The sequence below is a fragment of the Netta rufina genome (genome assembly GCF_964035555.1).
Source record: "Netta rufina genome assembly, chromosome: 2".
NCBI classification, from domain to species: Eukaryota; Metazoa; Chordata; class Aves; order Anseriformes; family Anatidae; genus Netta; species Netta rufina.
The window spans coordinates 60,680,240-60,704,301 of record NC_140124.1 but is presented as its reverse complement, the minus strand read 5'-3'; the positions used below and the strand labels follow the sequence as shown (position 1 = coordinate 60,704,301).

Sequence of the window (24,062 nt, the reverse complement as noted above, 5' to 3'; positions counted from 1 at the left end):
CCTATAGTCTCTAATATTTTTTGTGCTAATGCAAAGCTCTTAAGAGAACTTAAAAAACCCAGTGAAGACAGCTAGGACTCAGTGCTGGACGTCAAGCAGGGCAAAGGGGAGAAATTGTCAGCTATTGCTGTAATCTCATTTGTGAAAATTGAGTTTTCAGTGGACCAGTGGTCTCCAGCCTGTTTCATGGGCCATGATTCTCTAATATTGTTTCTTTTCTATAAACATGTGTGTACATGTATATATATGGCAAAGGAACACCCAAGTCCAGATTCATGACCACATCATGCAGTGTGTGAATGCACACCACCACAGCCAAGAAAAGGACTGATGATGAACCTGTGCCTGGGGAAGGTACTCATCAGAGGAAGAGCAATAGATCCTATTTGTAGGAGGCAAGGAGAGAGTACCATGGGAAGATAAAGGGTTATAATGGAAGAGGAAAGACCAGCCAGCAAGGGCAACGTAGGAAAGAAGAAAAGCAAACCCTAGCCAACACTTCAACGTTGAGTGAAAATGATTTGGGAAGGCTGAAGAGGCCCTTAGTTCTGGGCATTTTGAGTCAGTGTGGATGAAAGAAAGGTCTCCGGAGGGGGACACTACTCAGCCTGCACCATGCTTTTACTCTTAAACCTGAAAGACCTCACCAGAGGGGAACTGCCATGCCAAGGGCACCATGTCCCAGATCCTTTCCTCTGTGTGGAGATGAGAGAGGAGAAAGAGGGACATTTAAACCATTGGAAACATAGGGCCAAAATCTTGAGGTTACAGTGGCACTCAAAATGGATTCACACCCTACACCTGGAAAAGGAGAGAGACACTGAAATATTTGCAAACCCACAAACTGTCATGCTTCACATCTGCCATGATAAACTGCAAAGGGATGTCTTCTTGCTTTTAAACAAATTCACACAAATTCAGGCAGAACCAAACAAAAAGGAAATAGCAAGGTGATTTACCAGAATAGACAAAAACTGACCAGTCCCTTCTGGAGGTGCTGCAAGTAAGGATTAGAGCTGCTGTAAATAGGGGGGGGGGAGGAGGGGGCTTAGATTTAAAACCTAAACCCATCCGTAGATTTTTACACATAGACTTTAATTTAGTTATTTCAGTATGTGTACCTTTTTCTAGCGTAACCTTACTGCCATCTACAGTATATGCTGAGCAGAAAGCATGTTCCTGGCAAAACAGAACAACAAAGCAATAGAAAATCTGTGTTACTTGTAGTCTGCAGAATTACACCTGATAGTGTGAAGTTATTTCTTGCCATGAAACAGCACTGTCAAGTCATCTATTCAATCTCAAGTATTCAAAGTCTCTTTCACTAGCATACACAACTCCCTTCTGCTGCCATGGCAGATTTAAATCCCTTAAAAATCACCGATAAGTCCCATCTACCAACACGCGCATTAAGATGCATTCTTCAAGCACTGACACAAACTGAAAACCCCAGTCAAAGTCATTCCAAAGTGTTAACATCACAACAAATTATTGTCTTTTTTTTTTTTTCCTGCTGCTGCTTTCTGCATTCCCATCTGCATGTCCACAGGCTGGTCACTGAATTGTATTTTTCTAAATTCTAAAAGTATAAACACTTAGCTGACATTTCCTGCATTACTATCCTGTGGCACTCTCTCTAGGGTGCCAACAATAAATACGTTTGAAGAATGAGGATATTACAAAATAAAATTGAATCCACAGTTTGGAAAAAACAAAGCTGATGAGAGTGCAAGTAATACCACTGTCTTTGTTATATTTACTGTTGGGTAAATGCCTAAAGCATTTTTATCTTACCCATTGAGACTCATTCTGCCAAACAAATAAAAAGAGAAATATTTTGAAATGTGGATTGTAGAAGAACGGTTATGCTATATATTTCTTTTAAAAAGTATTTTTCCCATTAACATCTTCCATTAAGAAACAAGTAAAAAAAAAAAAAAAAAGATAGGAACAGCTACATACTGCTGTAAAATATCATTATGACTTGACTTACAGTAGTGTTTGCAGACTATAACTGAGCTAGGAACATAGGTTTGTGAACAATGTTCATACAGAATCCATAATTGTATGAGAGATTTTGCCACTAATGTCAATCAGCAAGATGCAATATTTCATTAAATTTCTACTGCATAATGATGTACTTAGCTGCACACACACACAAAAAAAGTATTGACTTTTATCAGTATGCCTCCGCTGACAAACATCTTCTAATGGAGATTACTGACCACAGTGCAAACCAGCAAGTAAAGAAAGCAAATGAAGTCCTGACACATGTAGCTAAGAAACAAAAATTTAAGAATCACCCCCATTGAACTAGGCTTTGACAAGGTACTTTGGGTTTGGTGCCTTAATTGCAAACCACCTTTTCTCTATTATACAGTTACTTCATCTACTATAAGAACTATCCAGACATACCTGCTTAAGATCTACAGTCTGGATTTATACAGAATCATAAGGGTTGGAAAAGACCTCCAAGATCATCTGGTCCAACCATATCCCTACTACTAGTGTCACCCGCTAAACCATGTCCCTAAGCACCATGTCCAACCTTTCCTTGAACACCCCCAGGGATGGTAACGCCACCACCTCTCTGGGCAACCTGTTCCAACACCTGACTGCTCTTTCTGAGAAGAAATGTCTCCTCATTTCCAACCTGAACTTCCCCTGGCACAACTGGAGGCTATTCCCTCTTGTCCTATCACTAGTTACCTGTGAGAAGAGGCTGACCCCCAGCTCCCCGCATGGTCCTTTCAGGCAGTTGCAGAGAGCAATAAGGTCTCCCCTGAACCTCCTTTTCTCCAGACTGAACAAACCCAGTTCACTCACCTGCTCCTCATAGGACTTGTGTTCCAGGCCCTTCACCAGCTTTGTGGCATCTCTCTGGACATGCTCCAGAATCATGAGTTTTTACTACCCAATCTCTTTAATTTAGGCTGAGGTCCCTAGCCACCTACCTTGCAACCCTTTAGAAAGAATTAACCTAGCCTTTTATCACCTTTTCGAGGTGCATGCCTCACGAACTCTTCTCCCTTCTCTCAAACGATACCACAGTTAAAAAAGAGTATGCAGCTAATCACAGTTAAAGGGAGATCAAGAACATCATCCCCACCAAGATGTCACCAGCCAGCAGAGTGGTGATACCCTGAATCTCTGAAAAGCAGGCTGGTGCTGCTAGGACTGGAAGTTTCCCTTTGCAGACATAGATCACTGCTTCTTAAGTGCATTTCATTTATTGCTGCCAAGATGGTAGGAGAAAAAAACGCTTTGCACTTGGGTTCGCATGGCCCTGGATAATTCTGGCAGGTCGCCAGCTCCAAGAGGATGCACCACTTCCTTTCTCCCAATTAAAGCACCCCTGCCACAGTACAGAGGGGTCATGAACAGATATTGTGTATCAGCTTTTCCATAGAGGACTGGCAAACTGCCAGTGCCCAGGCACCCCTGTGAGGAAAAGGCATGTTTGGAATGCAGCCATAGGCTTTGGCTGTAGTTAAAGGAGAAGCCATGTATTTGGGAGGAAGGATGACATCGTGGTTAAGGTAAGCTTGTGAGTACTCCAGTGGTCTGGCTTTGATTATTCAGTCTTTCATTGACTTTTTTGGGAGGCAAATCCCTTAGCTTTTCTGTAATGCAGATCATCATTTGCTCAATGAGACATGTGCAAGCAAATAAACACATGCTTCGAACATCACTTTTCCCTAAGTGGCTGGTATGTGTGCATTTATATACACAATGTATATAAGTCCTTCTGCAGCCAGGGAACTGAGGCAAAGAGAAGTTGAGCAACTTTCTTAAAGGTAAGTTCACCTCTACAAACACTTTACTTACCTACTTGGGAAGAATTTGACACCTAGCAACTGTACTTAATTCTGATTTACTGGGAGAGGTTCGTTGCTATTCAGAAAAGAAGTAGTAGTGTAGACAATATTGCAACATACCACCTAACTTTTAAGTTACTTTCATCCAGCCTAGCAAACTGACTCAAGATATTAGTATTAGTACCTAGAGTGAAGACTTGTAATCCTCTGTAGATTTTAAAGGAAATCCATTTTACGTGATTTTGTAATAAAATAAGCACAGTTTTAAAACACACTTTTTAGTAAGCATTTACTTTGAGAGGCTAAAATAATAACAAAAAAAATAATTAAGTGCTCTTTTCTTGCTAAGAACAGCCAGTCAATTAATAAACAGAGCTCATGCAGTCATTAAATAAACTACTAATTTTACCAAATGCTTTATGTCTGTCTCAAAGGCCAAGTTTTCAAAAAACATCAGTAAGGCTAAGTACTCAAAATGGATACACAAATTCAGACTAGCCTCATGCATGCAAAAGGCATCTTTAGGAGACGCAAAAAAGAAAAAACTGCACATGGAGATGGACACCAGTAGACAATCTAATTTAGTATTTTGGTATTTTTTGAATATGTGTTTGGCTGTTGTCACTGATGTACTTGACATGGAATTCACTGTGTGACAAGTCATATCAAGATCTGTATGGTACATCCACACTGCAAGGCTACATCGCACCCCACTCTAAATGCAAAGCCCAGTCATCAGTCATGTTCCTCCCATGCAACTTTTCTCCCAGGAGTTGTTCATTGGATTCAATGGATCTGATTGCTAATGAGGTGAAGAATAATGCTGGTGGTTCTGGTGTCTGCCCTTGGAATATCTTCACCACATAGGTAAGATCTAGTTTGCCTCCGACATGACTGATACTCACCTGGCAATTGCTTAATTTGTGCATATATTTTGCTAAGGAAGTTCTATACTACAGAAACAAAGAGAACTCCTGTGACTGAACTCTCAAAGATCTTTCAGTGATGAGTTCTGGCAACTTGAGTTTAATGAAAGCAGGAACTTCTTGCAGGATAGTAACTTAGTACAGTAACTTGCATGACAGATGTTGCAAGCATACTTTTAAGTGTAATCGAAGAGCAAATTAGCCAACATTAAAACCCATAAACACTTCCAAATAGTTTAAAAATCTTTTCCTATTGCAAAATTTTACTAAGTAGTTTATTTAAAAAAAAAAAGTCGTAGAATGAACACAGCCATCATCCAAAGTTCATCTCTGATTATCAGTCTCAAAAACTGGAGAGAACACAATGTCTGTTGCAGATATGTCTGGACAAATTACTATAGATTGATTTCTTAAATTTCAGCAGGGAACGGGACAGCAATTAGATATATCATTCCTGAAAGTGCAATTAATTTAAGATATATCTCAATCCGTATTTTCCATTTCCTCTCCAAAGAAAAAAAAAAAAAAAGAAAAACTGATGAAGTATTTCTGGCTTTGTTTGAAAACCAGAGACTAACTGTTAAAGACTATTTCTGGAATCAATAAAAAATAGCTTTACAGTTGTATTTTGATATATTTGACCTGCCAAAAATATTTGAATGAAAGTTGTACTATGCCCATAATTATCAGAATAAACAACTTCCATGGGTTTAGCTGAACCAGGAAGAAATGGCTATGGTTGGTATAAGTCATAACACAGCATTTCCCACTGTGACACCAAGCTTGAAGAGAGAATTCAGACTATGTAAGTCACATTTTCTCTGTTCTTGGCATTTGGGTATGAGGGATGCTAACGGCTTCCAGTAAACACACATGTTGTGTTCCAGCAGTGGGGAACCTTGGAACCTTAGGTTCTTATTTGCAATTTTTCATTCTACACACATATTCTTTTTTCTGGTTTGGGCTCCTGAAAATGATGGCTATCATTTTCTTTTTAGAAAGACGTTCTGAACCACAGCCTGACCTCTCTCTTGCTAGTGGATTCAATTTGTTCTTGCGGTGCCAGGATGAGAGCTACATTAGCTTCAATGGCTGTGATGTTCCCAAAGTGTCCTGGCAAGCACTGCTCCCATTTGGAGGATGCTGGGACCAGAGTGAATGCTCGGCCACAATATTATTATTGTTGTACATTTACATAGACCATTTTATCCAGAAAGATAACAAAGGCATTTCACAAGTACTGGACACACACCACCACTGAAATGTTGCCAGCCTTGCTCTTGAGGGTGTTGAACAAATATTACATGGTAGCCAGCAAACCCACTGGGGAAGGCAATGTTTTGGCTACAACAGCAGCATTAACCATTTACTTGGCTAAGAAAAAATAAAAAGTAAAGTTGTCCAAACCCAATTTTTCCTGTGACATATATTCAAAGTTCAAAAATCACTGCAAATCATCCAAGCAATCTACTGAAAAGCAAACAGACAATAACAACTACCCCCCCCCAAACAAAAACAAACAACACCCACAAATAAACAAAAACAAACAAACAAAAACCCCACAACCAAACATTTGAGTCACTGCTGCCTGAATACAAGCCCTTTTGGTCTTAAGCGGGTAGGGGGTGTCTAAAAATATTTAATAATACTCAGTGTGGTCCAGGAAAAGGAAGCAAAATAAAACATACTTTAGACTGTTCTCTGAGAACATAAAACTCAAACAATCCACCTAATTTCTGCCTGGTGAAATTGTTGTTATTTCTACATATAACCAAGCATTTTCACTGCTCAACTCCCTCAAGGTTTCTTAGCTGCTATAAATAATGAAGATCCATCCATGTTTGGGAGATAATATGGGTTTGATTTTGAATCACAGATCCTAATTATCACCTGACTTCCTTACTGTTATTACTATTGTAATAGGATAATACTGAAAAAGCCTAATTCTAGACCTAGTGAGCCTAAAATATCAAAAAAGTCAAGTAGTTCACCTGATAAGACTATGCATCCTACAGCAAATTAACAATTTCCATGAAGGAACTACATAAATGGGTAAGATGTGGGACATAGCAACAAAATGAAATGTTTATCAAAAATGCTTCATAGAATGCAGCAATTTGAGACGTATAGAAATAGGAATTTCAGAAAACGTGAATGAATTACAGGTTTTGCATTTTTGATGGATGGTTGAGACAGGTATACAGTATGTAGCTCATACAGGTAAGATTCATACTTTTCTAAGTGAGACGATCTGAGAAGTGAGAGAGGATAAAGCAGGATGGAAACTTGGAAGAAAGTGTGAGAAAGAAAAACAAAAAGGAGAAATATAGACCTCCCTTAATGAGTTCTTAGGCAGCTGAAGCATGCATCTATATCTCTACAGGGAAGCCTTTTCTGCACTTTGAAATCCACCCTTCCCGTCATCAGACCTGGTAAGTGCTCTCACAGCAAATTGAGCCAACTGCCTTATTTATCTGAAAGATTACGATTCTTAAAATTAAAGCATCATCACAGTAAATACTGGTTTATTCTTGAAACTGCATGTGCAGACAAGAAGAAGCACACAAGTTACGAACTGGTGCCACAACTTTCATCAAAGATACAGAACACCACTCAGTTTCAACAGGTTTCTCTGATCCCAGCTCTGCCACCTACATTTGATGCTATACAGCTGTGATCATGGTTGGGCTGCACCTAGCTGGGAGGTGCTTTTTTAAAAAAAAAGAAAAAAAAAAAAAGAAAAAAAAAGAAAGGTTTTTCATGGAAAGATTATATGGGAGTATGGGAGGACATGTGTACGTATTTCCTCAGGTAGAAGAAAGCCAAGCTTCTCCTCTACACTAAAATCTGAAAAGGTTTAGAGCCTATGCTTCTCTGTGGGGAAAAAAAAATAAAAGAAAAAGAAAAAGAAAAAGAAAAAGAAAAAGAAAAAGAAAAAGAAAAAGAAAAAGAAAAAGAAAAAGAAAAAGAAAAAGAAAAAGAAAAAGAAAAAGAAAAAGAAAAAGAAAAAGAAAAAGAAAAAGAAAAAGAAAAAGAAAGTTTTATTTCATTATAGATCTTTCATTATAGAGCTACTATTCCAAAACCTGGCCACCAGGAAAGGGGGTTTGTAAAAACTGGCTAGGAAAAGGCAATTAGCCTTTGCTACCTGAGCTGTAGCTAAAAGGGAAAGAAAATGCCTTTGGGTTTGTAAGACAGGATACAGAGCAACCAGTGGCAAAGAATAAGTGGAGGGTTTGGGGATTGTTTTTCACTTTTTTCTTTCTTTTTTTGGCCCACTATTTAAAGCCTTAAATGTTTGAGGCCCTAAGTAAGGAAAAGTGTCTCCTTCTAAAAAGGGGAAATCAGTGGTTTACACTATATAGGTGAATTTCAGTTAGCTTTGGTTTGCTTCAGATATTTTCTAAGCACTCAAACAATATGTGAGGCAATGACAAATACTACATGTAGGGGAATACAAATGTTCCTTCAAAGACACTTGTACAGTCACAGGAAAAAGTCAAAAGGCTTCTCCAAGCAGTATGTCCAAATGCACCCTAAAAATACTTGGGTTCGTCTGTTTGTTTGTTTGTTTGTTTGTTTTAATTATAAATGAAATATGAAGTTAAACAAACAAAAAACTAACAACTTTGTATTTCAAAGCTTCTGCCCCTGAACCAGTGTTAGAGAACAGCACCATCCATGCAGACAGCCTCTGCTTAAGTGAAGATTTTTCAAGTTTAGCACTTAGCGGGATTCAGAAAAAGACAGTTCAAAGCCTGAACAAACTGTAACCTCAATAACTGAAGAACTGTCTTCACAATATTTCTCCTGAAAGCTAAAGACAGTTTTCAAACCCTTGTTTTTTAGACAAAGAGCAAATAGACATTATGTGCAGCAGATCCTGAAAGGCAGGAACCCTCTGGGTAAGCAAAAACCAACATATGTGTATGCTATTCTGCTTGGTCTTCTCCTGTCTGCAATACTGCCAAAAATCCAAGGTTTGGAGAAGAGTGTCTTACCATGTAAGGGACATTCATAGCATTCATAACATCAGTTCTTTGCCCCAGGAGCGCAAAAGCCGTAGAATAGTGCTACAAACCTCATTTTATACAAATCAGAGCTCGGATACCATAGGGACAGGCTCAGCTCAGAAATAAACTTAATGTCTAGTTAAATAACTTTAGATACAAGTCCATCTCCTGTATTAAACATGTCACAGAGAAATATGAATGCAAAATCTCTGCTTTGTGAACCATTTCCACAATTAGCTCCACTTAGCTGCCCCACCATCCATTCTGACACCCCCTGACACATCCCCTTCTTGACATCCTCTGAGCACAAACCACTTTTTTATTTCTGTGCACTTAGTCTAAAACAATACGGATCAAAGTTAGTTCAAATGTAGTACTACTATAATTAATCGAATATTTATTGTGGTATAATAAATGTAGAGCTTAGGGATATGGTTTAGTGGAGGACTGTTAGTGTTAGGTCAGAGGTTGGACTAGATGATCTTGAGGTCTCTTCCAACCTAGAAATTCTGTGATTCTGTGATAATATAATATTTATTGTGCTATATTACACTTCAGTTTTTCATTCGCAGTGTATGTCAATTTTCCCCTGGTTTATGTATGCATAAATCCACCACACCTGAACAGGACCTTGCACCCAAGCATGGTTGCAGCCTGGCAGTTGAAGGGACTGTGCATGGGAGAGCACTCCCCAGATTAATCCAGCCATGACCACCTTTTTCCTTCCTGAACTGCTGCCAGTGCTTATGAAACCATGAGCTCAACCAGCACAGGCATAGTTGGGCTGAAGCAAAGCAGCCTCCTCCCCTGCTCCACTCTCCACAAGCATCTGGAGGCCACCAAAAAGGTGCAAGCCAATCTCAGTGGGTAAAAAGCTAAATTTATTACTGTAGACATTAGCATGAGAGCCCCTCCATTTCCTCCTGTGTATGGGAGACCATGGGCAAGGCACAAGCATGGAGTGTGAGCTGTGCAGTGGACAAACCAGCAAGAGCAGGCACATGTCCCCACAGACACCTGTGCAGAGGCATCCAGAGCAGATGAACAACATATGAACAATCAAAAATGTTGGGGGTAAAATTGGGCTATCCAACAAAATATACCAAAAAAAAAAAAAAAAGAAAAAAAAAAAAAGGGGGAACTTCTGACAGTCTGCATTATGCATGGCACCTCATGGAAGTCAGGGAAATGCTGCTTCACCCCCTCTGAATCTGTTTGCATTTAAACCTGAGGAAACGTGGTGTCTACATGAAGTACTAAAATAAATGAGCAGAGAAGCAAAGCCAGTCAAAAACTAATCAAGATCATGCTAAAAAGCTTGTTATGTGTGTATAAACATGGCTGTTGTCTTGCATGTAAATAAATAAGCTTTCACTGAAGTGAAATAACCAGGCCTTTAATATCACTTACATTGACTTGGGCCCCTAAGCTGGGCAATTTTAGATCTACAAATAATGAAACAATTACCATCCTCATCTTATGGTATGCACAATAACTTTATTTTGATTCATAGTAGGATTTAGGGCTGGAATTTCCCTGAGAGCTCATTCCTGCTAACACCATTAATTCAAGCAGTATGTAACATGAAAATGTTTACATGTACTGCAGTATTTTTTGCAATTGCAAGTAGCTCCTCACTCCATCTGTGAAATGCTGTTGTGTTGAAGGACTTGCCTGTTGTGTTGCAACACTCAAGGCAGAATCGACCACACAACAAGAAGGTACCTTCCACGCCAAGCTGAGACACGGGCGCTGCTGCCGGCACTCAGTTCCCCGATGATGGGTTTGCTACAGTTCCTACTTTGTTTTTTGTGACCTGTTACCTTCCAGGACCACAGCCAAGCTCTAGTTAGTTTCTTAATAAATATGAAATTTAATTTGTACTCGTCCTAAAAATGCCCCAAACTCCACCTAATTCACCGCTGTTCTTTCACTCCACAATTAAAGAAAAAAAAAAAAAGAAAAAAAAATAGAAAAAAAAACTTTCCATTGCAACTTCTTGGCCTTTTTCAAACATGAAATTTAGGCATGACTGTTGGATATACTTTGCCAATTTCATCTAACAAATATTTACAATCAGACAATTAAGATTCTTCTGTAGGATTGCAACTTTCCCGTGTCAGTTTTATCTCAGACAAGTTTAATATTGCCAGTAACATCAATAAATATAGAAACCAGTGAGTGCTAAGTATTACTTCTATATTTTTATGACCCAAAATAAGATTTAAATGAAAACACTGGCTGATACTAGCAGCTACACACATTTAATCACTTTTCTTTAAAAGAAAACCGTGAGTTATTGGCTATTTAAGCAATCATGCAACTCAGTGGAGTGCAACTGATGAAGCCTGGCTTTCACTGCCACCTCTGCCATAGGACTCTGGGTATGTCATCTCACCTTGCTATGCTACACCATTTTAACATCTGCATCCAGAAAGGGCTGTATAAGCCTAGAATTAATTGTAGTTATTTATTCTTTTCACTCAGAACTTTCACGAAAAAAAGCTTTCATGAAGCAAAATGTCAGCATCTTCATGAGTATTTGAACAATCCTGATAACATTCAAAAGGGCTCAAGTCTCAAGATGATGCCAAAGAACAGAGAAGTGCATAAATTCTAGTACAGACCAACAAGCCAACTTGTGTTAGATTCTTATGAAGACTCATGGTGAAAGGTGCTATTCTTCTCACCTTGCACATTTTCAAACAGTTCACCAAGTGCCTTTATACCTTGAGGAAATGCACCTTTTTCCATTCTCATGATTGTTCTGCCATCATAACTGCACAATTTTGTGGTTTTCTTTCTTTTTTTTTCTTTTTTTTTCTTTCTTTTTTTTTTTTTCCTGCTTTCTGCCATAGAAAGCAAAAGCTTTTCCCATGTTCCAGAAAAATAGAAATTACAAGATATTCTGGAGCCTAGAGCCTATTGTAAATCATGCTCTATTTTGACCTGGCCAGTATATGTTTAAAAAATCTTCAAAATTGACTACATAATGTTTAAAATTTATAATCCATGTAAAATCTAAATAATCTATGAAGTAGATGTATAACCTATAACAGCTATACAAATATTTGTATAATCTACAGCTAGAATCTCATGCCCAGTTTTTGGCCCAGGTCTGTAAATCTGTTTTACAGCCTTGCCACCTGCAGTGACATATCCTTTTCAGCCCACTGTGGCTGCAACCTACAGTCTCAACACAGCCAGTGAGCAAAGCCTGCAGCACACATGCTGCACAACAGTGTGAACTGGGCTCCTGGACCTCCGCCACGGGAAGCAAACTAGGGTTGGACTTGTTCCCATGTGTGCATTCAAGATTTACTTCTCTCAAAGACAGTCCCTGACCTTGACCATGACCTTTTAAATTTATGGGTTGGTAAGACGGAACTGAGGAATGAAAACACTCAAAGCTCCTTAGCCTTTATACTTTCCACACCAGATGGCTGTTGCTGAGTGTCAGCATCGGCCCAGCTTTGCCATGTAACCGTGTCTGGGTACAAGAATTATATCTTATCAGAGATTGTGTGAAGGTTGGCTTTAACAGGTCCTGGCACTTTTTGCTCTGGTAATGCATTTTACTCATCTGGAACTCTTTCTCTGAGAAATCTAAAAGAATTATTCTTAGATGCTGCTCTCCCCCAGGCCTTTACCTCTTGAAAGCAGCAGCTACAAAGTGGTTCTCGCTAGGCATGAACCCAATGTTTCAGCTGGTAAAGCAAAACTGACCTGATTTTCAGGAAACCCTGTTGAAATCAGTGTGCCTCAGTCATCAGAAAACCATGGAGATGTACCATATATCTGAGTGCGAGATAACAGCAGGTTTCTAGAGGAATCCTCCTCCACTTTGAAACTGTAGTGGAGGTTTTAAGTTTTAATATTCAAGCCCCAAAGAATCCACTTTTCCACTTCTCTACACGAGGAGTTTATCCCTGTCCCTCACAAAAGCCTCGATATGAAAGTATTTTTGCTGGCAGACAACTTCGGTAATGGAGTGGACAATTATTCAGTTCCAAAAGCAAATGGATATTAAATGCATGGACAAATTCAAGCTTTTTTCCTAGGACTAGCCTCAGTGTTTACGCTGCATCTGTTACCTTACCTTCCATAACAGCACAGCCAGCAACAGGAAGATGAGAATTCCCACCAGCAAACTGATGGCAATGATCCATCCGACAACATACCCACGAGGCTCCAGATTGTGTAGAGCCTCAAAGACCACCTACAAAGCAATTAGAAAAAGATATTTTTATGATTGGAACTTGCATTGTTTTCTCTTGTACTCATCTTACTAAACATATTGGATGGTGGCCTCACCGATCATATTTCGTCTGTCAAACAAATATGGAATGTGCCCTTAATTTCATGCTTTCTGTCTATTTTTTTGCAGGGATTTAAAGCTTTCAAGTGGAATTTGAGTAGCCATGTGCTTAATTCAAAGGATATCAGAGCCTTCTCCAAAACAACCCTTATTCTTCCAGCTCTTCCATCCCATTCCAGGCACTGAGTTTTTTCTGGTGCTGAGCCACCAAAAGTGCACAAAGTTTTGCATGAAAAACAGCAAGCCCTGGAGTGGCAGGGATTGACTTGACACCTTGCAGGGTCTGCCTTAATTATCATAATTTTGGTGTTCCCAGCCCCACAAAACGCCCCAATGCTTCACATGAAACACTCATGTATGCTAAGCGTGTTAACTTTTTTTCACAGAAAAAACGGGACAACTTGCATATATCCCTATTGAATAGTTAATTGAATAGTCCCTGCTGTGCTTCACAAGATGCATTGTAGGAAAGATAGAAGGGCACGTATAATCATGAGTTCTTCTGCGAATGCAAAGAGCAGTCCCCTGCTGTTCTCTTCTCTCTTTTTGTACAGCATGTATGACAGGGAAACACGTCCTACAAAGTGCTCTCCTTAACTGCCTGCTCTAAGAAGAAAATGGGAGCAGATTATACCAAATGTATACACTTTGTGAATTTCCAGTCTCTTGTTTCAATCAAAATCAGCTCCTCAGTGGAAAACTCAAAAAGAGTTCTCTTCAGTGCTGGCTATTTCTTTGTTAAATTTTGCAATTTGATATCCAACAAATGCAGAGAGGCAATCTTTTTTAAAGGTAGTACACGTTTGCTTTATCTGGCTTTGGTTTGATTTGCTTTGGAAGGTAACGTAGTGAGTTTTCCTCCCTCCTTCACAAACCTCATCTTTGCTAAATAACATCCAAACCCTTTCACAGATAGGAATCATTAAATCAATCTTTTAAACAAAACAAAACAAAAAAATAGCTAAAAGCACATGAAAATCCAGGAGTTAGAGTCAGACACAGTTACGCAACCCCAAGTTGGAAGAGGCCACAACAAGGCTCTGGGTTCTCCATCCTTGTAGGTTTTGAAGGTTCAGGCAAAGCCATGGGGATCCTGAGCTGCTGTGGGCAACAGTCCTGGTTTGAAGGGGAAATGGGAGAAGATGGCCCCTCAGAGGTCCTTCTAACAGACATTTCTCTGTTTCCATAAGCATACCCAGCTTCAGCAAACACCCACAAAAATTAAAGGCACAGGTGTGACAGAAACAAATGGATTAGGCTACATTTTGTCATGGTGCTCCCATAAAGAAGTACTCATAAAGATACTTCATCTCAGTTTCACAGACTAACGTGGATTAAGACCACAACTTTCCTGGTGGAGGAATTTCAATACAGCTGATTCACATTCACTGTTTTTTCTGTCAATGAGATATTGTCAGGTATTTGATGACAACAAGAAATGAAAACAACAAATAGACAGGAATGCTACTATACATAGATAGCATTTTCCAAACATGTTCCTATAACCAGTACTGCAATGCTCAAAATAGCTCTCAAACATGGACCAGCTCTCTGAGAAAAAGAATCATTTTAGCATTTCATACATCAGCACAAAGCCTTTGTCAAGCTTTTTAAGATATCTTACTGAACAGAGAAAGTTTCCTAGGCAGCAGAGTCTCCCTCAGAGCCAAGACTCATGTAAGGGAAATACCAGACAGAGAGATCAAAGACAAGTCTTGTGCCTTCTCCCTATTTCTGAGCCAGCTTGTAAAGATGATCTGATGTGGCAGTCCATTTGTCACGGAGGCTATGGTTAGCATCCATCTTGCAGAGACAAGTCAGATGACTATTTCTTAGATAATAAGGCAATAATGTTATTTTCCTTTAGGACACTAAAAGAAAACAAACAAACAAACAAAAAAAAAAAAAAACAATAAACTTCTAACACATTAGACACTGTCATCTTCAGTGAAAGGAGACCTCTTAAACAGTCACTGGATGCAAGATGAGGTGGTGTCTTCACTACTCGGAGAGTAAATGTTAACATAACATAACCTCTAGCACAGTAGACCTGTACCTTGTGCTGCCAAAAGAGACAGTAAGAGCTGCAACGAGCAAATCATACATCATCTCTATAGCAAAAGCCCCACATCTGGGGTTTGCAGTGCACTGGCTAGAATCTCTTGGCTCTGTCTTATGCAGTCACAGATCAAGCTATCGTAACTGAGAGAGTAGAGAGTAACAACAGCTTCTTATCAGTTTGCCTTCTTGCAGTCTGGAACCAACTGACAGGCACGAAAAATACCCTGTTCATGGCTTTGTGGTTTGGAAAGGAGCAAAGATGTCACGCATTTTAATGTCCTTATCCCTCTCAAGCCATCAAAAACTGCCTGCATTAATATGCAGTCACAGCAATGAGCTTTGCTGAAGAAGCAAACAAAACAGAGCAGCCAAAAAACACCACAAAACCAAAAATGAACAAAACCAACCAACAACCAAGCCCCAAACAAACCAGACCGGGAGCATCTGGTTTGTGTTCATCACACGTTGGAAGTGTCAGGGAAGAATCAGTACGAAAAGTGGTGGAAGGGAGGGAAGCAAGTCATCCTGGAGAGGAGGAGATTGAAGGCAGAGAGGGTGATGTCACCAAAAAGAAATGCACAAGCCACTGCCTGGCATTGGACCTGTGGACTGTTGCAAAGCCTCTGAAAGCAAGCCTTGGGCAAACCTGGCCTCCTCATCCCAGCCACTCCAGCAGCACAGCCCCTGTGGGGCAGCCGACAGGGCAGGGAGCACAAGGCAGTGCCCAGCCCAGTGCACATCCCACAGCCATGACTTGTGGAGAAGATGGGAGTGATAACAGGGACTGATGCAGAAGATAAGGGGTTGTGTGTGAGAAAGCATCTGAGAGAGGGCAGTAGGGGCAGTAGCTGCCTGGTTTGGAGAAAGTACATGCAACAGCCATAAAATATGGAGTGGATTGTAGGCTTGTTTTCAGCCTCTGACCAAACATGAGGGAAAGGCCACAAAAAAACACAGTTGTCTTGGCAATGTATGAGGAGTTTTAGTTTCATATTTATCATTTGCATTTCACGCTGTATTAGTGGGATCTGAAAGCAGGAAAGCCTGGGAGGCAGCTTAGCCTGCCTTTTAGCTGTACTTTTAGCTGTAGCTCAAGTGTTAATCAAGTTTTACACAATATAATTGCCCTGCTGTAAATTAATGGAGAACTGTACCCTACCAGCGACTTCTGAAAGGTTGGATGTGTATGGACAAGGGCATCTTCTACCGGTGCCAATCACTTGTTATATTCTGATAGTCTTAGTGAATAAATCAAAAAGGATCAGAATGCTTCACTTATTTCAGTGAAGCATGTAGGCAAGAGCTTTACAACCTAACTGAGCAGGAAATCCACAAATACCTGAAGCTCATACTACGCTTAAGCCCTTAGCAGAATAGGAGCATGTTGTTGCACTGGGAGTCAGGAAGACAAGAAACATAACTCAGCAAAATTTGGTTAGAAATGAGTAATTGTAAAATGTTCCTTTCTCCCTCCTAAAAAGCATTTCTTTTTTGCTTAACTTATCACACTACTTGAATTTTATGTGTTTGTATCACGAAGCCCAGAACCAGGAAAGGCCTCAGTTTATCAAAAACACTGTTTTATTTCTGTGTTATCACCCAAAATATTTCTGGTGTTTCAAACCACGCTGCACTGCTGCCAGACTAGTCTATTCAAGTGCCATTATACTTGAGGGGACTTCCAGTAAAGATATAATTCTCACACACATCCATCCATATGTGTATATGCACATCATATCTATAGTATTTGTTATCTATAAATATTTACATTTACTAACAAAAAACTTGGAAGCTCTTGAGGAATACAGACCTGAAGTATCCTTTCTACCTGTTTGTGTCTAACACCATGAAATTTTCTGTATGTTGTTTTTCTGTATAGTTCTGTTCCTTTACTCAACTCTGTGTTTCAACCTGCTAGACTGCACAGTAAAGCCAAAACAATCTCTAAAGGGATTGTTACAGTAACAGATGGAAAGGTAAAACAAGAAAACAAAAACCAAGCCCAGTGAAAACAAAAGGGCTGCAAATAACCTGCTAGAAAGGGAGCTTCGCAGCTTCTGGAAAAGGCTCACATCTGGCTTCAGCCAGGCTAGGTAGGAGGAAGCTCTATCCATCTCAAAGGTAAGCTGGAGAGAACAGGTGCCTAAAATGCTCAGTACGTCTAAAAGGCAAGGGGGTGAGGGTAGTGGATTGGGATTGCTGAGAAGAAGAGGTATTTCCACATGCTTTAAAAAAGGCTGGGATATCCCATCCAGGTTCAGGCAGAGTACCACAGCCTGCTCCTTCTGACCCCAACATGGGTAACAGGCCAATGGTAGGAGTCTTCCAAGTTTAGTCTCAGGTAGACAGCTAAAGCTGCCTACCAGCTAATGCTTGGAAATATGCCTTTAAATCACTCTGCATATATATTTATGCATATAAAGACCTCTCAGAACACCCTGTAGGTCTTCATGCAATAAACTTTTATTTTATCATTTTTTGTTTTTGCTGTTTTCTGTCAAATATATTTGCACATCTGGTATTTGACCACTGTGGTCTCATGGAACTTATCGTTGGTTTTGCCTCACATGCACAGAAGAAGAGAGCCAAACCTTCATGGAAACCCAAATGCTTAAGAAAAGAAAGCGTGTCTCCTGAACACGTCATGCATCAGTTTCAGCCAATATACATGTACATGTATATTTGTGTTAATACAACTGTATTATGTACTCTGTTCACCTTCATGTGACTTATCCAGTATGAGTTTAAGTAGTCTAATGTAAACAGAGAGAGAAAATAAATTATCCCAAATCACATCAAACCAAATCCACAGAAATTATTTCTGAACATTTCATTTCAAAGACTGCCTGGTACCCAACTTACAGATATTTACATAAGCTTTTGCATCTCCCTTAAAAATAGGGTACTGGAGTTCATGACAATGCTGATATTTATATGGGTGGTCCTGCCACCACTGGTACTTCTTACACTAGCATCTCCTTCTATCATCCTTCTCATTGTGTCTTCTATATAGATATTTTGCACTCTGGTATTATACACTAAATTGTAAAAGTGCCTAGTGAAGTAAGGGCAGCTTGTTCTAAAGGACAGATTAAATAGGTTTAATAAGTCTATGTTTAGTTGTAGACAGCAGAGAGACCTTTTCAAATTTACCATGATAAAGTCTCTAAGAGAATGTGTTTCACTGTTACGGAACACTTTCATGAACAGACTTAAAGTAAATCTATGCACAATTGTTCAGAAGGAACTACTATCCAAATGGATATGGTACAGCAGTCTGTGGTCAATGAAAAGAAAACATAATGGGATTTTAAAAAGGAAGGGAGGAATATGAACAAAGACATTTTCTCTCTCCTGTTTCTGCTTCCAGTGGAATAGCTGTGGCTTGCAACAAGTATTGCTCCCTTCTGCATTCCACAAGAAAAAAGAGCAGGGAAAAAAATGAATACCTTGAGCCAAACCACATGTGTAAATTTTTTCCCTTAACATGACTGTATGCAAAACATACAGCAATAGAAAAGCCAACAGACATATGGAAATAGCATAAAGGAGAAAGCAAATAGCACTCACATTAGAAAAGACTTTAAATTACAAATTGATGTTACATGGCTACAAGATCTCAAGCGTGCTCCTTTACAGCTTGGGCTTCCCAGGAACTAGGAGCAAGCTCTTGTGTGAATCACACACAGAATCACACACACACACACGTGAAGATTCATCTAGCTTCCCAGCACATACAGTATACTTCATAATCATTGCAACTCAAGGCTTGATGAAAGGCTTTCCAGGAACAGGAAAAGGACAATGTTGTGGTTTTTATTTTTTTCCTCCAAGCATTAGATAACAACAACATACAGCAGAGCTTGCATTCCTGGATAAAAGCATTTCTAAATATTGAACATTAAATAGCAATCCCACACATTTGACACTGCAGTTATCATTTTGACATTCCAAAATCATTTACAAATCAAAATATCTGGCAGAGACATCTTGGTTTCTCCTACTTCAACGGGTGCATGGGTATCACAGTCAAGTGTTAACTCAGTCACTAATGAAGTTTTGCCATAAATTTTCAAGATTGTGCTAGCTGCAGAACTAAAGAGATATCTAGCAATGCATTAGCAGTCAAGGCTGCAGGTCATTTATAAGGCACATTCCCAGGGAAGGCTAGATATATTTTTCAGGTCAGCTGCCAAGCCTATTTTTTTCAGTGTTCTTTAGAATGATCCAGAAACCTGACAAAAAAAAAAAAAAAAAAAAAAAAAAAAAAAAAAAAAACAGAAAGGGAAAAATGGGGTCCTGTTATATAAAAGACTTTTATTCCCCCCTGACAGTTCTAATAAAATCAAAGGTTAAAAAAATAAATGTGAAAAAATCTAGGGTTGCAGACATGATGATGGTGAAAGTGGTCACTGTAGCAGTGTCTCTGATTTCAGACTGAACGTAGTAATATTCAGGCTCAATTCTTTCTTTGCCTTTGGTGTTTAAAATCCAGGATCTCCTAGATGAGTGCTCTAATACAGCATGTCAGTTTCTTTCAAAAGTGGTTTGAACTCAGTATTCTCATACTAAAACCTCAACAGGACTCACTGAAATGAAGCCTATGAGAGAATGGTTGTATGAGTTGGTAGTGATGACAGTCACAGAGAATAAGAGGATAACTGAGAGGTGGGACCAAAATATCATTAACACTTCTAAATATTTTCTATTGGCACATCTGAAAAAGCTTTGCTGGGGTTTTAAGACTGTAGTAGTTTTTCAGTAAAAATCTGAATTAGATTAAAGCAGATGTCAACCTCAGAGCAGGAAGTTAAACCTAATTTTGGCACAAATTCCTCACAGGCTATTACAATTTTGGCTAGTACAACACAGATTCTCATGTAACATCATTCACAATATCATGGTTATCACAGTGAACAAAACCACAGAGGCAAGGTTAGCTGCACTGTTAGTCTATCCAGACAAAATCTGGGCACTCTCACTGGTTAGCCAAGCCCGTGCCCAGATGCAAATTCCAGTTTGCATAGTGCTGTTAATGATACCCAGCCCACCGGAATCAGAAAACCTTTCTCTTCAGGCTCATTTACTTACTGGCTTTTCTTCTGGACTCCCATTGGGCACCTCTACAACCCTGAGGTCAGGGTCCACCTGCACCCTTGCCCTTGTGACAAACTGAATGACTGATGAACTGTCCTGAAAAGAAAGAACAAGAAGAACTGCATTTGGGGTGGGGTGGAGGGGACCACCAAGAGACCTCAAAAGAAAAACATCAAACATTTTCCGGTGTGATAAATACATAGAGATAACATGCAGCATAGGTTGAGTTGAGAGTTAAGTACAGTTATAGACAGAAAAAAACAAAGCACATTATGTCAGGTTAGAATAAAATGAGGTATATTGGACTTTAAACATAACACTCATATTTGAACTTTAAACACATCATACATATTTGGCTGTTGTTTTTTTGTTTGTTTGTTTTCCATTTTTACCACAAAAGCAAAAGACAGAACATTGCCAATTACTACAGACAAGTTCAATACTAACCACCAAACAAAAGTTCTATTTGTTTTTCAAATGAACAGGAAAAACATACATGAAAGCTGGGATAGACTCAAATATAACCCAAGATGAAAACTACTTAATTATTTGAATTTCTGCACTGCAAATACCTTAAATATTCAATGTATATCTCCCCATATTAATATATGTTTCTCTTATATTTTACTCATTGAATTTTAGCAGACACATTCAAAAAAATATTTTAATTCATAGGTTAGTCATTCAAATGCTGTTCACCCTGGGGAGGGTAAATGATAGGTAGCAAATGGCACGTGTTGGTGATACTGATCCAAAAAACATGGGTAAGCTTTGTATGTCTTTTAAAGGTGGAATGAATCCTGGCTATTCCTAGGACTGAACTCCCCAGAAGCACATTTTCCACGCTACATGCTAACAAATACCTGAAACTTCTCGCCTTTCTTCTATCTTCTGCTTTCAAATATGGACAAAAATCAGAAGACATGGTTGGTTTCAGCTGGAAAAACTCAGAGCTATGTATTGCTTTAGAAACTGCTCTCTAATAAGGAGTCCCTCCAATGCTTTTAATCTAGCTGCTATCAAAGACAGGTTTACTTTCGCAGGTTCATATTATCAGCTTTCTCCTCTGATACTTTTGTATGCTAATAATCTCACAACATCTTGCCATAACTACATATTCAGCATTTTTCTAAGTATAGGAAAACAGGGCCAATGTAGTACATCACTAGAAATTTTAAAGATTTGCTATTTCATTCAGTGGCTTCACAGAAGACAGGAATCAACTTGCAACCATTTGTTTCTTGTCACAAACATCAAGCTCAGCATTAATATGGTTATGATGCATCTTCTTTGAATAATAATCATTTGAAGTAAAAAAATTACAAAAAAAATGCCACATCGCTGTTTACACAGAGGGAATGATAGATAGTTTGTCACAGTTTACATGCACTTAGTCTACTTCTCGTTTTTCAGAATGATAACTTTCAGAAATCAATTCAACTTTCAGAATTCCCTAGCCTTAACACCATGCATACAATTAAGGACCTCATTTGTTGTTTCTCAATGTATAAATTTCTGAACTTAATTTATTTCTGTCATAATGGGTAATGGCTAAGAACTAGGATTAACACCTCCATGCACACTGTTGATAAATAGATCTGTATTCTTTGACACTGTGATATTTTTTTTATAACACACTAGTAAACAGAAAGAGGAATGCATATCTCGAGTCTGCTGATGCACATAAGCATACTTGAGTTGGTATTTAAGACAAACAATGAAGGAAACACATACCTTCTTCAGTATTTCTGTGTTCAGCAGCGTGTAAATACTTATATCACAAGACTCTGCTTTTGCTAGTGAACTTAAGTTGCAGTGTATAATCAAGCAGGACCTGCCTGGTCTTTCACAGTCCTACAGAAAATATGGAAAAAGCTGTTAGGCAAAGGAGGAAATCACTGAAAACTGTGTGACTGCAAACACTCCGGCTGACTGGACTCAATGATCCTTGTGGGTCCCTTCACACTCGGCATATTCTATGATTCTATGACTAAAAGAGGCATGGTAAGCTGCTAAAACCCAGGTCTCCTGCACTGAAATTGCAGCAGCTTTCAAGACTGAAGACAGCTAGGTATCAAAACCTGCATGAAAGCAAGGCAGATTAATTGCAGCATCTAAGATCCAAGGCAGGCTCTGAGCATGGCACAGGGCCCTGCAGTCCCACCTGCCTTCAGCAAAGTATGGGTAACCAGAGCCCTTGTTCCAGTTGCACTCTGCCACTTCAGATACCTCCCCTTCCTTCTATCTATTTAAAAATCAGATAATTAAAATCACTAGATATCCCAAACATAACTAGGTATCCCCCCACATCAGTATTAGCTTATATATAGCAGCTGCTCTAGTCAACTTAATGCTAGAGTTCTTCATGCTGATCTTTGCAAAACCTTTTGTAATATGCACTGTATGTTTAAATTTGTCATGGGTGGACTTACCAATACTTTTCTGCCAGACTTTGTGAAAAAAGCAAATATTGTGTGGAAAATATTTTCATTCTCTTGAGGAACAACACAAGGACTGCGGTTTCTGTGAAAAGAGCAGTTTCCTTTGTCCTGACCAACCTGCAAGCACAATTATACTCTCAATTATTATTCTGAATTACAATAAAAGACACAAGAAGATAGGATTAACCTGTACAAAGAAGGCACCTACATCTGAGTTGGATGTCTGCACTCATATTAAGAGGCAAAAAAAGACAAACCACATACCAATTTTAAGTCAGTTGTGTTACCCTGTGTGCTAATTTTCTTTTAACTGTATTATTTCATGCTTTGGCCATCTTGACATTTTCATAGTTTTTATCAGAACACGTGAGCAAAATGAAATCTTTGTGTAAATGCACAATCCTGGACACCACATCTGTTCTCCTACCTTCAGCATAAATAGTACAGAAATAATGAAAAAAATATGCATCTTTAGCTTATTTACTTGTCTAGAAAAACAGATGAAGCTAACAAAGTGTACCAAGGTTTGATAAAATGATCTTCAATCAAGATAACCTTGCACTAGAAAATCCTTCTTACATTTTTCTACTTATTAATATTCACTGAAGAAAATCTATTGGAATTTAATACAATTTATGACAACAAAGTATCAGCAAATTTCCCCTGTTCCCTATCCTTCAAAGCTGTGAGGGAGAGTTTTTCTCAGAAACCACCAAGTGATATTCTTGCGTATCTTGCTGTTAATGTCCCTACATCCTCTACTCTGAGGATGAAAACTTCTGTCTTACTTAAATCATAAATGTTTGAAAGAGGGGAAAAAAAGTTGCTACAGTTATGAAATTACTGCGTGCTCTGCATCCAATTGCACATTAGCAGTTTTTAGCTGAGTTAGCCAAGGTGCTGCCAAAAAATAAATACAGATTTATCTAGATTTTAAATGTGATCTTCCAGACAAGTGATGGCCATGTCTCTCGGTAGGATGTAGCTTTTCTGCTTCACTGGTCCCCAGACTCTTCAGAATTTGTTCTTTGAAGTACGTATTAACAACCTGTCTTTACACAATCTGTTCTTACATTTCCATTAGATACAGACACAAGTAGCTACCCAACATTTACAGTCTTCTTGGGATCAACTGAAAATTAAGACTATGATGTTCTCTACTTGTTCAGATCATCTGGAATGAGTTTTCTTTATTTATTGTATCTAAGAGATATGCAAAGCACACTGACATTTATTTTCTTTGAACTTTCACATGGGAATTAGATCCAGATCTACCAGAAGGTTTATGTTAAATCAAGAACAGCAAAGAGTCAAGATCTATTCAGTACCTGCTCTTTCTTCCTGAAAGTTTGAATTACCAGACATTTGGACAGATGTCATAAGATTCA

At 38.9% G+C, this 24,062-nt stretch overlaps 1 protein-coding gene across 1 annotated transcript in view; it reads right to left on the bottom strand.

The window, feature by feature from the left end:
- Positions 1-24,062, bottom strand: part of ITGA9 (integrin subunit alpha 9) — a 215,354-nt gene that overhangs the window by 3,695 nt on the left and 187,597 nt on the right. Inside the window, exons 24-27 of the mRNA XM_084282712.1 lie at positions 22,666-22,791; positions 21,968-22,087; positions 20,228-20,329; positions 12,857-12,976 (exon numbers count right to left, since the gene is read on the bottom strand). Of these exons, the coding sequence (XP_084138838.1) occupies positions 12,857-12,976; positions 20,228-20,329; positions 21,968-22,087; positions 22,666-22,791 (468 nt within the window). The remainder of the gene's footprint in view (positions 1-12,856; positions 12,977-20,227; positions 20,330-21,967; positions 22,088-22,665; positions 22,792-24,062) is intronic.